General features: G+C 36.8%; 1 protein-coding gene across 4 annotated transcripts in view; it reads left to right on the top strand.

Annotated features, from left to right (window-relative positions):
* The window catches only part of PTPRK (protein tyrosine phosphatase receptor type K), a 532644-nt gene that overhangs the window by 297016 nt on the left and 218262 nt on the right, over nucleotides 1-17366 (top strand). For all 4 annotated transcript variants that reach the window (XM_081828970.1, XM_081828968.1, XM_081828967.1 and 1 more), the window contains exon 6: nucleotides 4423-4597. In XM_081828970.1, the coding sequence (XP_081685096.1) occupies nucleotides 4423-4597 (175 nt within the window). The remainder of the gene's footprint in view (nucleotides 1-4422; nucleotides 4598-17366) is intronic.

Below are 17366 nucleotides of genomic sequence, written 5' to 3'. Positions count from 1 at the left end.
TCGTTAAGCATCTGCCTTTGGCTTGGGTCATGATCCCAGGGTCCTGGGATCAAGCCCCGCATTGGGCTCCCTGATCAGTGGGGAGCCTGCGTCTCCCTCTACCACTCCCCCTGCTTGTGTTCCCTCTCTCACTGTGTCTCTCTCTGTCAAATAAATAAAATCTTAAAAAAAAATAGCATGTATGTTTTCTGTGCTCTTTAATTATATAAACAATGTATATCCTATATAAGCAATTTTGTGCTTATGTTAGCATATTACTAAACACAAATATAAACATAATGTAATGTAATCACCTCTGTGTACTCCTTGATCTCCTTAAGCAGGTCCCTCAATGTCTTTAAGTTGAGGTATTGTTCAGAAATACCTTGGCATAAATGATCTCCAGATGCCTTTGAGGTTCTGTATTTATGTAGCTTCCCTTTATTATTACTTTTAACTAATGATTAGTATATTTTGTTATAATAATTTATAAAAGCCTAAGGAGGGCTTACATATTCTTGTCTCTCAAAACAGCAGTGAATTTAATTCATTTTAACCAAGAACTTGAGCAACTCAGTAAATAAAGATAATATATATGATGGCAGGGAAGAAAAATATGTATGTAAGTAAGACTTGAAACCCTACCTTTAGGGTGATGTCGTATACCAAGAGGGAAAAAAGTATATATCTATATCTGTATCTATCTATATATGATATGATATGAGAAGTGGGGGAGATATCTTTCTCTCCCTTATATATATATCTGTATATACTTTATAGATACATAGTAACTTTTATAGAGAGATATATAGAGATTTCCCCCACTTCTCATATCATATCATATATATATATATATATATACATACATACATATATATATAGAGAGAGAGAGAGAATATATTAGAAGAGATTCAAGATAGAAAAGCCTGTCATTGAGGCTTTGATGGCTGGTTGTAAAGTAAGGGGTCAAGTGAGGTCTCATTGAAAATGCAGGAAGGGAAAAATGAAGGGGGGGACATCGGAGGGGGAGACGAACCATGAGAGACTATGGATTCTGAGAAACAAACTGAGGGTTCTAGAGGGGAGGGGGGGTGGGGGGATGGGTTAGCCTGGTGAAGGCACGTATTTCATGGAGCACTGGGTGTTATACGCAAACAATGAATCATGGAACACTACATCAAAAACTAATGATGTAATGTATGGTGACTAACATAACATAATAAAAAAAAAAATGCAGAGGATTGAAGAAATGGGAGAATCACATGGTCAGCTGTGGTTCTAGAGGAAACCATCATAGCACGGGAACTTGGATATCCTAAGGTCGTAAAAGAGGCTGTTGGGCATCACTGAGGCCAGGGTGAGTTTGGGGATCACTGAGAATATTCACAGGACTATGCTGGAGAGGACACTTTAGCCTGGTAGATCACTGTGATGGGAATGATACTTGGGGATGCTGGGAATTCCAGAAGTTGAGAGGTTGGTGAGTGGGATTGTAGAGGAATGTCGTTCTGCAAGGGACGAACTAGGTAATGGTGGCCTTCCCTAAAGGAGAGGAAGGCCAGAGAAGAAAACATGCCCTCCTTTAAAGAAAAGTTTGGAGGAAGGTGGTATCATGAGATGAATGGCAATTAAGATGGAAAGAGGAAATAATGATGACTGAGAGAGAAACATTGAAGGTACTTAGAATCTCTTCATTAGAGAAGATGGGCTTTTGAAAGTTAAAAGATGTGGGTGTGTGTGTGCACACACAAGGTAATTCAGAAGGAGGGCTGCCAAGGGACTTGGCTGGTCTTGCAGAAGAGCTGAGAAATATAAATGGCAGAGAGGAAGGTGCTGAAAGGTTGAGGGCACCATTGGAGGGATAAGTTAGAGGAAGAGGAAATGAGAGTATGTGCAGGTATAAAGAGTGCCTTCCAGTTAGAAAGATTGTATCAAATGATGTAATCATTGAAAAAAGGGCAGCCTGAAATTTGCATATGTAATGGGTTTTTGTTTGTGTGGTTTGTATGGATAAAGAATCTAGACTTGATTTTATGGATTTTTATCTTAAGACTTCTGAATATAAGCTGCATATATAAGCTTATGCTTATATGCTTAATGAAGAGAAAATACAATATAAGCATTTTGTCTTCATTATTATCCAGGAGAATGATCAGAGATCTTGGTGCAAAAATCATGGAATAGGTGGGTAAGGAAAGAGTTAACAAAACGCTGAATGAATAAGGGGCACCTGCGTGGCTCAGTTCTTGAGTCTGCCTTAGGCTCAGGTCATGATCCCAGGGTACTGGAATAGAGCCCCATGGATCCAACCCCAGATCATTGGGCTCTCTGCTCAGCGGGAATTCTGCTTCTCCCTTTCCCACTCCCCACTGCTTGTGTTCCTTCTCTTGCTGTCTCTCTCTCTCTCTCTCTGTCAAAATAAATAAATAAAATCTTTTAAAAAAATGCTGAATGAATAAAATATGGTAAAATCATAGTTGGGACTTTGTGTCCTTAAGTGTATATGTATGCGTATGCATACCCATACATGTGTATATACTACATAGTATGCACAGATATATCATTTCAGGGATGTGGAGAAAAGAGAGTACAGATACAGTGGATTTTAGGATTTAAAGTTACTAAAATAATAGAATGATCCCTTTATTATTTACTCTTTTAAAAAATACAAAGTGCTTCAGCCATGAAAAAATTATAGGAAACAGTAAGATGACCACTAATGTACCCACCAAATTTAAAAGAAGTTGACATTTTGCATTTTTATTTCATATACTAATTTTTGTTAAGGAATTTTATTTAAGGTTTTAACATGTATACGTGTATTTCACATCAGCGGAATAATGGAGCTGGTTGTGATCGCTATTGCTAATTTTTCAGTAATTTTAGGAGCCAAACGATATTACATTGGTAATGTGAAAGTGACCATAGTGGGAGTATTTACACCACAGAAATTCGGACATGATACAAATCAACACTTTATATTTTTGGTTAGGAACGAGTTGTTCAGCATTTTACCAGCACACTGCTGGTCTTAGTTTGCATAAACATTTACACTGTATTTTGTTGGATGGCCAATTCTCAATCTATTCAGGAAAATTTGGATCTTTCCCATATTGAACTGTTCTTATATTGAAATGATTCTGAGTTTGACATTCTTGTACATTATCTTTTTGATCACATATGCAAAAATGATTCATTCAGATGTAGAAATATAGAAGTGAACTTTTGGGTGCTAGGGTATATACATCTTTAGATTTACTAGAGAGTAACAAATTATCTTCTAAAATGACTGTAATATTTTATACTTCCATTTGTAATTTTAGCTTTTGTTTCGCACATCTAGTAGTATGAGATGATCTTTAAGTAGTATGAAAGGATACCAGGATATTTAGCATTTCACCAACAAGAGTTGAGGTTGAGGATCATGACCGGTTCTTTCTCATAGTTATGACTTTTCTTTTGCCCTTTGTGCTGTCTTTGACATATAGACATTTTAAAATTAAGGTTGAGGATTTCTTTTCATGGTTATTAGACATATACATTTTTTCTTTTTATAGCCTGTCCACATTTTGATAGGGTTGTTTGTCTTTTTTCTTATTGAACTGTAGAAGATCTTTACATAACCTGGCTATTTATCTTTTGATGGATTATTTCCATGACAAATATCTTATCACAGTTCGTGGCTTGGTTTTTTTCACTTTATTTATGATGTCTTTCAACATATAGAAGTTATAAATTTTATTATAGTTGAATTTTTCAACCATTTCCTTTATAACTTACACTTACTGGTCTTGTGTGAGGTACCTGATGTCATAAATATGCTTTTCAGTATTTCATTTTGAAAGTTGACAGATATGCTATTAACATTTAGGTCCTTTTGATTACTTCTCTTAAACAGTATAAATTGGCTGTCATTAATGCCAAAGAGATAAGGTTTGCAAAGAGGTACAGATTTTGGTTTGGCTCTAAATTATTCATCAGTATTTTATTGTCATTCTGTGGCCGGTCACATGCTACACTTTTAGAATACAAAGATGCATTGGGCATGGTCTTGGTCTTCTTATGGGGACAAACCTATTATATAGCACATGCTGTATAGAATAAGGGCTAAAAGAAGCTCCCATATGTATACTCTGGGAAAAGGAATTATATGCCATGGGGCCAATAACTGTTCTGTTAATTCATATGCTCTGAGCCAATAACAATTTTATGGAAAATAGTAGTAATGTATAATATCAGTGCTATACCCCTAAAGGATACCAGTGTTTATTTCCATGCTTTTTTTGGGTTGAATGACAATGGAAATGATTTGTGGGGCTACATAGACATTTTCCTCCTAATTTAGGAACAAGAATAATTTATCACAGGTATCGGTTGCTAAGATGCTTTAGATTTATGGAAATGTTAAGAACCTGTCTTTTAAAGATTGGTTTCTGCTTGCAGAGACGAAATGGAGAAGATATACCAGTAGCCCAGACTAAGAACATCAATCACAGAAGATTTGCTGCTTCCTTTAGATTGCAGGAAGTGACAAAAACTGACCAGGATTTGTACCGCTGTGTAACGCAGTCAGAACGAGGCTCCGGTGTGTCCAATTTCGCTCAACTTATTGTAAGAGGTAAAGTTGCTTTCACTTCATGAAATTGCTTGGCTTGGTTAGAACAAAGCAGCCTTGTAGATATTTTGATTGATTTTTAAACCTGCTGCTCTTCATCGCAAGTCACCGAAAAATTTTATCATATAAAAGTTCTGCTAATGTCTTAAAGTAAAATAAGACTGTTGTACATTTGTCGAACAAGGTTTCAACAAGTGTTTTCCATAGAAAGGAATCTATTTTAAAAAGCTGTAATAGGGCTAACCATGTAGAACACTTTATTCCATTTTGCCACCATCTAGTTTTGCATTTTAATTTTAGACTTGCTTTTCCTGTTTAAAATAGCTCCACAGATACCACTTTTGTTCTTCAAAGCATTGTGGCCATGAGGTCAAGGTCAGAGTTTCTATCCCCATGGAGATCTGTAAAGGTTAACAGTATCAAAACCCAGTGGTGGTGGATGTTCACCAATTCTGGCCCCCAGAGGATCTTAGAAAGTTAGGCTTGCTAAGTGGTCTTTAGCTTAGCTTGACAAGTACACGTGCACAATGTGTATTAAATTCATTCAAAATTTACTGGGTCCCTGATACTATGAAACATATACACCAAATAATACACTGTTCCAGTTTGTGGAGATAAAATTGTAAATAAAATACAAAGTCCCTGACCATGTAGAGCTCAACACTGAGGTGTATTAGGCACACTATATAGAAAAATACTGAAAATGTATCAAATGATGGTATGTGTTATGAAGAAACATAAATACTCAAAGTGATGGTGATTAATATTTTTGTTCGGGTGATCTGGAAGACCTCTTTGAGAGGGGCAGTTGAACTGAAGCCCTAAAAATGAGGAATTGGGTACCTGGGTGGCTGAGTCCGTTAAGCGTCTGCCTTTGGCTCAGGTCCTGATCCCAGGGTCCGGGGATCGAGTCCCACATCAGGCTCCCCGCTTGGCGGGGAGTCTGCTTCTCTGCCCCTCCCCTGGCTCATGTGCATTCTCTCTCACTCGCTCACTCTCTTTCTCTCTCAAATAAATAAGATCTTTAAAAAAAATAAAAATAAAAATGAGTAATCTATTTCCTATGTGAAAATTTAAAGGAAATACAGCTCTGTTGAATAGACTCCGGCATCAATCAATAATGACACAAATGAAAATAATTATAAACCACCTAAATCTCCTCAAGTTTGGGAGATCGTAACAAGAATGTCTAACCTGAACTGAGATTTATCTGAGACATCAAGACAAGGTCCTTGTGAGTGAGCTTTCTTTGAGATAGCATCTGAAGGTTGAGAACCGTTGTCCAGGTGAGGGATGTGGATGTGGGGGCAGGGATAAGAGAAATAAATGCCCGCAGGAAGTGCCAGGCAGAGAACAGGGCACGTGTCAAGGCTCAGAGGCTGGAAGGAGAACATGAGAGACATCCATATTCAAGTTAATCTATTTTAAATGCTTGACATCAGATGTCTTTTACATATATTATTTCATTTTAAGATTTACTTGATTTTAATACTTTAACCTTTAATGCTTTAGAGAGAAGAAAATTGAAATTCAGACTATATGATAATTGCCCCGAGCCACAAAAATCTAATAATTGACTGAACCAGAATTTAACCCTGTGTTTCTTGACTCCTGAGGCTGGGCTCCTGCTTTTCCACCACAGCTTTATCTCACATTATCATGATTAAATAATGCCACTAGCCGTTTGTAATGCTTTTTGTCTTGAGAGAGCCTATAGATCATTTTTTTAAAAAAAAAGTTTATCTTTGTAGACTGGATATGACTCTGTATTAAATAAGACTTCTCTCGTGTCTCCAGAGTCAGCTCATATCATCTGCTTAAGTTCATGAAATCACAGTCCCAATTAATCGAATAATAAGAAAATAGGATAGTATTTTAGCGTTCAGTGCTCAGGCAAGGTTCAGGCAGAGAGACGATTTTTATGTTTGTAGATGCTTGTATACTCATCTCTCTTGAGCCTGTTCCAGCCTCTTTCTCACCTGAGCCTACTTTGGAAAGCCTGAAGCTGTCCTTGGGTAGTCTTCAGAGTGATTAATATGCTCTGGATACCGGAAGTTGGGTGTGCCCTTGAGTCATCATGCTCACTGATGTGTATGGTACTCTGCATTTGATGTGCAGGCGCTTAAAGAGCTGGTGGCTTTTCATAGCGCAGTTAGAGTGCTTTTGAATACCATACAGTTATTTATATGTGTGTCTGTCTGTCTGTATGTGCGTATGTCGATGTGTATATATACGTATATATACATATATATACTTTTTTTGAGGAAGTGGTCTTGTGGTGTATTCAACAGTTTGTAGAAAGCAGAGTTGAAACTTTTATCTGGGTGCTCCGTTTGAAAGATACATTTCCTTTTCTCGTAAAGCTGTTTTATATTTGTGTATTTTAGTTTTGTTTTGGCATTACCAGATCTCTCTTGTTTATCTGAATCAAAAAATAGATTTTATCATTTTATCAAAGCTTGGTTTTCTTTACCTGGAGACAGATGTATTATGGCTGCTCTGGGAGTGTTACTTGTGGAATAAATATTTCAGTAAGATGTATAAATAGAGAATCTTTGGATTTCATAGAGAAGTTTGACTTTTTTTCTTTTCCTTTTTTAAAGTTCTGCCATTTAGCCTACATTTTGTTTTTGTTTCAGATTTTATATGGTTGGGTTAAAATACAATGGTGCTTTAAATCTTGCTATCCAGAGTCCGCCAACAATTTAGAAACATATTTTGATCGTTTTGGCAGTTTTATTTTCTTTTCAACATATTTAGGTTGTTATAGATCTAATACTTACAGGTAATACTTTGCTTGTTTTATTTTGAAAATGAATATAAAGGAATAAATTTTCTTGTTTGTCTAGATAACCACCAAATAAATATTCTTAACCAAACAACCCACCCTTTGGGGTCGGCTGTCCTGGTGTTAAAACAGTGCTGAGAATTAACTATGGTGACAGGTCCTGTCTCTCATTGGCACTTTTAAAGCTGACATCCTGTTACATCGATACAAAAGATGATAATTTTAAAGGAAATTTTTGGGGCAGTGATATGAATAGTCTTTAATAAGAGCTGGCATAGCATTGCCTGTTGTCAAAAATGACCCAAGGGTAAGAGTGTACTAGTGCATTTTCTCCTAAACTGGAAGTGACAGGGCATGCTTAAGGCTCTTTCACTACTGTCCGTTACAAATGAAAATTTCACTGCAAAATTCTCATGGAAGAGTATTGATCTCTGTGTTCCCACAGCCAGAAGAAGAAGAAAAAAAAAGTATACTGAAACAGAATTTACTTTGTCATGACTTTAGCATTGCTTCCAGATCATTTTGAGTAATGATAATGTCTTCACCTTGTGGAAGCCAATCTTTATTGACAAAAAGTTTTTACAGAGATGAGATGAAGAGCAGATGTTTCTGTTCAATGTTTTTACAAAATTGAAGTGTAAAAAATGTGAAATACAGGTTGAAATGGCGTTTACAAGCTGAAAGCTGAAAGCCCTGACTTTGTAGCCTAAGTTGTGTTACAGATTCTCATCCTTTACTTCATTTGCAATCTTCCCCGTTCTTTCCCACCTCTCTAAATCAAGAGTCCACTTACATTCCTGACCAACTGACCCAAAACAAACTTCTCTGAAATTCTCTGTCTGCTGCAACTGACACTCAAATTTCTATTCCTATTTGTTAGTTATGCTTTTCTATTTTTTTTATCAGTGAAACTCCAGTTACATTTTAAGTTATTTAATGTGAAAAACACAGTTTTTGTTTGTCTCTGTTGGTTTGATTTTTAAATTTTAGCACCACCAACTATCAGCCATCATCAAAATGCTGTGGACGTAAAAAGTATTCAGTTAATATTTTTATCTATTTTCAGTGAATACTAGCAACCTCTAGCTGTAGAGTCAGTAGGGTGGATGTCTGTCCCCAACCTTACTCTGCATAGTAGGTGGACCTGTAAAACAAATTTTGGTGTTTAAAATGATAAGGGGTTTGGATTGTTGTTGATACTTCCTTTTGTAAGACAATAAAACTTAGCTTAAAGATAAGGGTATTTATTGACTTTGTACCTGGAAGGTACAGAGGTAGGCTTTAGGGTTGGTTCATTTAGTCATGAAAAATCCAGGTTCTTTCCAGTTCTTCTCTCTGCAGTCCATAGTTTTGTCTTCTATCCTAAACTAGGGTCTCCTCATGGACATCAGATAGCAGTATACTTACATACTTCTTTGGACTCATTCACTTGGGGATAGAGAAGTTACTACCTTCCACAAGTATCAAAAATAGTATGGTTGCATGTGGACAGACAACTGGACTATCCAGTAGAGAACATTTGTGCATGGGATTCCAGAGCACAAGCAGTGTTATTCAGAGAGAGTTATTAATTCTGTTCAGGTAAGATAGGAACTGAGGAAGTATTTTAAAAGAATGTACAATTAATTCTGAAGGATGTACAGTTTGGAATTTTGTTGTGCAGGAGAAAGGTGTTATCCTAAGTCAGGAGAAGTGTGGAGTGGGTGAATTTGGTGAATGGCAAGCTGTTTACTGGAATCACTTGCCCAATACCAGTTACCCGCTACACCGGGGAAGAAGGAAAGAAGTCCAAACTAACACTGCATTTGCATGTGGACTTTTCAAGTTCTCCTTTCGAAATCATTTGTGATTTTTGTTCCATCAGAGCCTGTCTGGTTTATCTTTGTTTGCTACAGCACCTGCCACAATATTTTTGCATAGGTGATCGATACTTCTCTAACAATTAATAACTAAAATTGTTTAGTTAAAGTCAGAATGGTGGGGCTGACCCTGAAAGATAAAGGGAATAGATGATGAGCTGTGGGCCACCTCATCTACACATGGGATGGAGATTTCTGGCTTCCGGGAAAGGATGGTAGCAACTGTTTTTTGTAGTGTCTGAATCAGGCTGTCTTCTCCTACAAACTCGTAAGGGTGACTTTAAGTTTGGGATGATTTTTTTTTTTCATTTAAAAAATAATTTTTATTTGACCAATGTGTTCTACTCTAGTCTTATTTTGTATAAAATGTTAAATATCAGGTCTGAATATTTCATTTTAATGTTTTTATATCAGAAGCAAGGACATTTGGGAAGTGGAAAACATGACACACTAATACTTTTGTTCGTTGGTGGTTAAAGGCCATGGAATTTCTAGCTTGAGTCCGTCAGCGTGCGCTTACTACCACACACTGTTGATTTTTAACTAGTTTTCAGGGCACGGCTGTCAGACTTATGCATTCATATAAAGATCCTTTTTCTTAATGGTGACTTGAAGATCCCTTTTCTTTGCTTCTATTGTGAAAACTAGTCACCTTGACAGGAAATTTGGAGTTATCTGGGAGAATTCAGTACAAATACCTATATTTTATAAAATCTGAACTATAATGAAATCCAAGAACACATGAATTGATAACACACTAATTTTCCCCGACTGCCCCTATATAGTTAGGAAAGTACATGAAGTTGGTTGAGGGGTGGGAGGGGGTAACCAAATGTCTCAAATTTGTAGCAGGCTCCAAATGTTGCATATTTTAAAATTTTACTTTGCTACCCTTCAGTATGATAAAAGAAACATTTGGAGTCTCCTCTCATTCATTGTAGCTACTTGTAATTCAGGTGATTCAATGTACAAGGTGTCCGGTACATTTTTAAATTCTAAATGAGCAAAAGGATACTAGATGTCCTCATTTTAGATAGTATGTTATGATAGAGATTCTGTTCTATCCACTTTCTTACACGATTATTTCAAATACTTTTTCCTATTAATTTCCTCCTCTGAGTTTTCTTCAGCTACTTCATGAAAATGGCAGCGTGAGGGGCTTGTTTTGCCCACATGGTTATTTTCACGTTATTTATTTTGTTTTAAAAATAAAAATGCAATCAGAGTTCTTTCCCAGGGGAGTTTTGAATGTATTTTCATAGAAGATTCATGTGTAGAGCTCTACATAATGTTTAGCAGTTGAGGTGCTGGTCATTGTTTTTTGTAGTGAATCTTTGGGGAGTTTGCTTTTGTTGGAGCTTACTTCTTAAGAATCTGAGAAGGATCAAAGAGGAAGCAGGAAGATTTGCATGCCAAATAATTCTTTCTGTGAACTCCAGGGAATTTGATTTCAGAGCACTGTTCCTAGGCCTATATTTTGCTTCGGAGTCTCTCAATTCCGTTCTCTTGGAGTTTGTGATAAATGTAATTTGGGCCCATTTCTTCCAGAGGACTTCTATCAACTTCATGAACTAACAGTGTCTATAATTCATATTCCCCTCCCTGCCGACTATTTTTCCTTCCCTTACCCCAAACCAAAAGGAAGCAATGAAGTCAGTTTGCAACTTCATTGGAAAATCAGCAAGCAGCCTTTGTTGAGTACTTAAAATGGTTAAGTAAGAGGCACCAGAGATAGCAAAGAGACAGAAGACATCATTCCAGCTCTCAAGCAATTTTAATCTAATTAATTTTATAAGAAATGGTCAAATTATCAAATATTTTGGCACAGATCTTTGATTTTGGTCACATTTCTAATTCTATAGGAAAAAAAAAAGTAAGATCCTCTAACAAATAAAAAATACCATACCTAAGGAGCTATTACATTAAAGCCCTTTATTAAGCACTGTTTTGGTAAATAATGATGTACGGTTAGAGTCTTACAGAATGTTAATTAAACAGAAGCTCTGTAGCTAACAGATTGAAATCAATCAGTGAGGCAGAGAGCTAAAACTCATAGTATTGTTAGCGGTACAATGAGTAAATATGGCAGGATAAGTGTTGTGGAGGGATGCGGGACATTACTTCATTAGTTTAAGTTCTTGAGTCTGTTCTACTCTCCCAGGACTTCATTTCTGAGAAGGTCAAGAGTAATATGCTCCCCTTACCAGTGTATGACTGACAGGTGGGTGAGTTTTCATGTTTAGCTTTTTACAGTTAGAATAAACTGTTTACCATTGAGATGTTCACATCCTTTTTAAAAGCTAGCTAACACACATTCTGCTTCCTAGTAAAATGTCATCAGGAGCCTGACTTACTAAGAATACAAAGTAAGAAATACACAGCAAACAGAAAACATTCACAAAATGTTAGGTAGACTTCAAATGTTCGGTAAATCAGTCAAAACCAACTTGTTCAACGAAGTGTTATCATATTACTGCAGAAATCACTTTTCTTTCCATCTGGGGTAATATAAATCATGTTATTTCCTTTTCTAAGAAGCATTTAGTCTAGAAAGAATGAAAGGCAATCATCAAGTCAACACAAATAAGAACAGGTAAACATTTATATTTTGTTAGTCCTCAGCATGGATTGTGTTTACTTCATAGTTACTAGCTTTTACAAAAAAGGAAAAGTTGTCCATTTTGGTGTTAAAAGTGAGGTTTGAGGACTGAGAACTGGACAGAGACTAAATAATTGTGGCAAAATGTGGGCAGTTTTTCTTAACACATAAATCCATGACAACCTCTCCTTATATAGCTTTATCTAAGTTCGGCTGTTTGTTTTGCGGGAAATCATGGCTTACAGATGTTCTCGTCTCTTACCAGGTATAAGGAAGGGGTTGCTTCTAAATTTAGGATATAATTTGGGAGTTAACTTTGTTTTCCTCTCCATTTTCTCTTTCTGAGCCTTAAACTAAGAAAATATTTTGCTGTCTTTCTGCAGTATTACACAATTTGGAATCAGATTTAGTGGTTTCGGCACAGAATCTGTCATTGTGTTAAAACAAACAAACAAACAACGAATGAATAGTTACCTCTTCCCTTGTTAGAAAGAAATTTTACCCACATGGTTATTTACATTTTCCTAATTGCCATTGGCATTTTCTTTCATCTTTAAATACATACGGAGGAAACCATTGCTATGCTCATGTTATCATGTCACTCCTCCAACAGCTTCCCTTCAATTAAGGGAGAAAAGAAATCACAACTCTTTCCTGGTACAAAAGTCTTAAATGAAATATCCTCTGAGTGTCACTCAAAATTTATTTCCTGTCACTCACCTCCGTCCTTAATCCGCAGCAGACATACGGACTCTTCGAGCATACTCCTGCCTTAGGGCCTTTGTATGTCTTGTTCCCTCCGCCTGCGCTTCTTTTTTTTCTCAAACATACGTATTACATTCTTATTTCATTCTAGTTTCTTCTCAGTCTTTTTCCAAAATACCTGAAGGCCAAATGATAGTTCTTTTTCAGAACAGGAGAGAATTATCAGTTTTGTTTTACAGATGTTTTCTCCAAAATTATTTAGCTCTAAGGTTTCAAAAGGTTTCAAAATATTTATGTAATTCCTTCTGTTAGTATGTGCAGAACAAATATTTGTACAAGACAGTAGTCTTGAATATCTTTGCATTGTTGAGTGAGATACAGTCCACAGAAATATGTATATTAATTGACTATTTCATTCGTCTGAATTTTATTACATATCCTCTGGGTGCCCAGAACTTTCTTTAACTTCACTGCCACCACTTTTATTGTGACACCTTCTTCTTTAAAAGGCCTCCACACGGGCGCCTGGGTGGCTCAGTTGGTTAAGCAACTGCCTTTGGCTCAGGTCATGATCCTGGAGTCCCGGGATCGAGTCCCGCATCGGGCTCCCTGCTTGGCAGGGAGTCTGCTTCTCCCTCTGACCCTCCCCCGTCTCATGCTCTCTCTCTCTATCTCATTCTCTCTCTCAAATAAATAAATAAATAAAATCTTTAAAAAAAAAAAAAAAGGCCTCCTCACTGCTCTGCCCACATCAGCACTTGCCTCCTTCAAGTCAGTATTCCCTTGACAGACTGCTTAAACTACACAAAGTAAGACTGTGCTCCCCCAGGTTCTGATGGCTTTTTGTTCATGTAGCATAAATTCTAGATATCTCATCACAGGGTCCAGGGCCCACCTTCATCTGGTTCTGTCCTCCTCTTCAGTCTTTCATGAGACTCTCCTTTGCTCACCAAACTCTAGCAGCACTGGCTTGCTTTCATTTGCTTTAATGCAGCATGCTGTCTTCTACCTTAGGACCTCTGCTTTTTCTGCCTGAAGTGTTTCTTCATCAGTATTCAAAATGTATCTGCGTTCCTAACATCTGCCTCTGTCCCTCGAGGCAAGTCAAGGACTATTCCCTTTGCTCATTCATTATTGTGTCTCTGTGGCCAGCACCACGGCCAACACCCAGCAGATATAATCAAATAATTGTTGTCGAAAAAACAAAAAGAACATGGATTGTAGAATGCCTTATGAAAGGCCTGGACTTAATGTGTAGAGCAGAGGAGGACAGCCTCATTAATTGCCTTTGGTAGACAGTTTCATCGTAGCATTGGTGGAGGGGCGGGATCTTGATAGTTGAAGATAAGGAAAAGGAATTTCAAGCAGAGGGCGTGGGAAAACACATGTTCTTGTGGACAGTGTTGAGTATAGCATAGTGTTTTCCAGGGGAAAAGTCTGAGATGAGCCTGAAGGTGCACTTTGAGGCCCAATTGTGGAGGAATTTGAATCCAGACTAAGAAATATACATACATTTTGTAATCTGCTTTGAGGACTTCTGGGGGTTTTGAAGTAGGTTACTCATGTCTTCCTATCTGTCTCAGAAAACCAGGATGGGACATGATTTGGAGGTTGGTAAAATTCCAGGGAGTTAGTTTAGGGGGCTCTAAAAACCATAAGAGCTTGAGATGGTGAAGTATCTTTGAGGGAGTATTTGGTGCAAAGAGCAAGTCAAGGGTGAGAGATGATGACAGCAGAAGGAGAGGTCAGCCTGGGATACTAGCTGAAATATACGGTATAGACAGAAATAGAAGACTTGTAGAAAAACTTATTTAACAGCATAGGGCATAATTTCAGTTGTAAGCTTTTGGTTGTGTTACTAGAGAGACCGTTTTAAAATCTTTAGGCATGCAGGGAAAGGTTTTGACTAATTGTAGGGTGTACACAAGATGAATTAAATAATAAGTTTAATTCAGAAACACTTGTGTATTTTGTAAGCTCCCATTTCATAGCCTTTAGCCAATATTTTTACAGTTTTTCTTGTTCAACTTAGGATAAAAGCAGATGTATTCAATTACATGGAAAATTTAGAAAGAGAACCCTGTTTAAAGATGTCTTTTTTTCTTTATTCCTGACGTTATCCACATATAAAAACACATGTAAAACACATCATGTGTAAATTTTTTTTTTCCTGCTGGTTCAGTGTAGATTTCTGATTGGATATGAGGCTAAGTGAAATTCTTTTTCCTCTTGCATGTAAAAACTTTGTACTTCACAGAAATAAGGCAAGCTCTCTAAAGACTTCACTCTCTGCTCTTCAGAATTTGATTGCCCCTGATAATAACGCTCCTAGACACACCTTTTTCTTACATCAATTTTTAAAAACATTGGAAGGAGGGGGATTTTCTTTCTAAGACTTCTGGCCAGCAGCATTTCTCATTCCTGAAAGAATGTCATTCACTGCAGCAGGTGGTTTAAAAATATTTACTTACAGGTAGATAAAGAGTTCTCATCTGTTGTAATTTTCCTATCTTAAAATCCCCACCAGGTATGACATTTCTTTGTATTGTGCAGGAGTGTTAAAAAGTAGTTACCATGACCAGACTGGTTGATGCATGGTAATGATGAAAAGCAGGGTGTTTGGGATTCAACGTAGATGGCAGAAATGGAAGATGTCAGAGAAGCTATATATTAAAGAGAATTTGAATGGGAAACCGAATCCCAATCTGCCACTGGGAACATTTTGATCATTTTGATTTATTAAACTTTTACAGCAGCATTCAGATGGAGCAGAATTAAAACCCTTTAGTCTTGGATAGTTTATGGCATGCCAACCACTATGTAACTGGTATCATTTTTGAAGGTTCTCTTAGCAGTTGGTGAAGAAGGAAAAAAAATGGGTGTGAGAGATTTATTTTAAAAGGCAGTTTTCACACACATTATTGTATCTAACTTTAAATCGTTCTCTTTTGTTTGTGTTGTTTTAAGGATAAACACATTTTTTGCAGTTTCAACATACCAAGTACCTTAAAGTTCTGGTTTTGACTATCCAACATATTTGACATTGATTAATAGATTTCAGACTGAAATACTGCATTTGTACACATGTTAAGCTATCTTTCCTTTTCAGTGTTTATACCTTTGCATGCAGAGGCATCTGTGTCTGTCTTTATCTGTTTGTATTTCTGAGTTTTACATATTAATAAAATTGAAATTCTAATGCAATTTTGAAGCCTAACTTACAAAACAAAATGAAACAAAACAATACCATTTTCCTACAACTATTGGAATTCTGTAACTTGGGTCTTTTAAAAAGCATCTTTGGGCATCAGCAAGCAAGCATGAGTCTTTTCTGAGCAGTGGCTCCATAATAAAGAGAAATCAATTACTATTAGAGAAGCATTGTGGGTTAAAGGTATTACAAGTTCACACTTGGTTTTGCAGCCAGGAGAGGGTACTTAGTTGTGAATCAGGAATGATGCAAAAGATGGATGAGACAGAGTTCAAGGAGCAGTAATGTGAAGGTCCAGGACTTTCATTCCAACCTGTCTCTGCAGTAATGATGGATAGTTTGGTGACAAGTAATAATACCAGGTGATAAAAGATGCGTCTCAGCATCTTGAGCCACTGCATACTGGCTACCTGTTGGCATTCTGGGGCATAATGGTTCCTGATTTGCAACCAAACGGTTTGCTGCATTTTGCAACCCAGATTTTTGGCAGCTGCGAAGGAAGCAAGTAGCATATCAAACACTCCTGCACATTGTAAATTTAATTACCTCATATTTATGCATAGTAGTTGTTGACAGGATCTTGTAAGCTATGCTAATATGGTAGGTAATTTGTTACCTCCAGAAATCACTTTCCATGTGTCTTCTGATCATTATCATGAAACATGATAAATGATCTAGCCCATGAGATATAAATGAAAATGAAATGGATAATTGGATTCTATGTCTAAATTGTGACTGGAATAGTTGCAACAATTATAATTGAATTTATCTCATAAAGATGTGTTGGGCAATATTTTAGTAACCTATCACCATCTTGAACCTAAGGTGTTAAATGAAATTACTCTTGAGATGATTATAAAGATTATAATAATTACTTTTTTTAAAATATCCAATACTGTAAGGGCGCCTGGGTGGCTCAGTTGGTTAAGTGACTGCCTTCGGCTCAGGTCATGATCCTGGAGTCCCGGGATCGAGTCCTGCATCGGGCTCCCTGCTCGGCAGGGAGTCTGCTTCTCCCTCTCCCACTCCCCGTTTGTGTTCCCTCTCTTGCTGTGTCTTTCTCTGTCAAATAAATAAATAAAATCTTTAAAAAAATAAATAAGTAAATAAAAATAAAATAAAATATCCAATACTGTAAATTTTCTCTTTTCTTGCCTTACTTGCCTATATTTGAAAGTATCTTGTTTATTTATAATGGGTTTAAGCAATTGATACTGATAATCTTCTTTGGGGACTGAAAATAAAACATTTTGTTCTTGCCCATGTCTGACTGAATATAACTGAAGTTGTTTTTATGAATATCTTTTATTATTAGCAACACATGTCTTCCTGCTGGGTTACGGAAGTGTGCCCTCTTGCTAAACGTGTATGTGTTTTCTTTTTTTTTTGATTCTTATAAGGGAATGTATCTGAAATACTGAAATAAAATAGAGTTTGTTTTAAATATCATCAGTTTTCTTCCAGCTCTATTACAAAGCTGTCATCATCAAGACAGTATGGTACTGGCACAAAAACAGACACATAGATCAATGGAACAGAATAGAGAGCCCAGAAATGGACCCTCAACTCTATGGTCAACTCATCTTTGACAAAGCAGGAAAGAATGTCCA

Source organism: Leptonychotes weddellii, chromosome 8, assembly GCF_054177405.1.
Source record: "Leptonychotes weddellii isolate Sample4059 chromosome 8, ASM5417740v2, whole genome shotgun sequence".
NCBI classification, from domain to species: Eukaryota; Metazoa; Chordata; class Mammalia; order Carnivora; family Phocidae; genus Leptonychotes; species Leptonychotes weddellii.
Note: the sequence above shows the minus strand (reverse complement) of the source record. Positions and strands in the feature narration are given on the sequence as shown.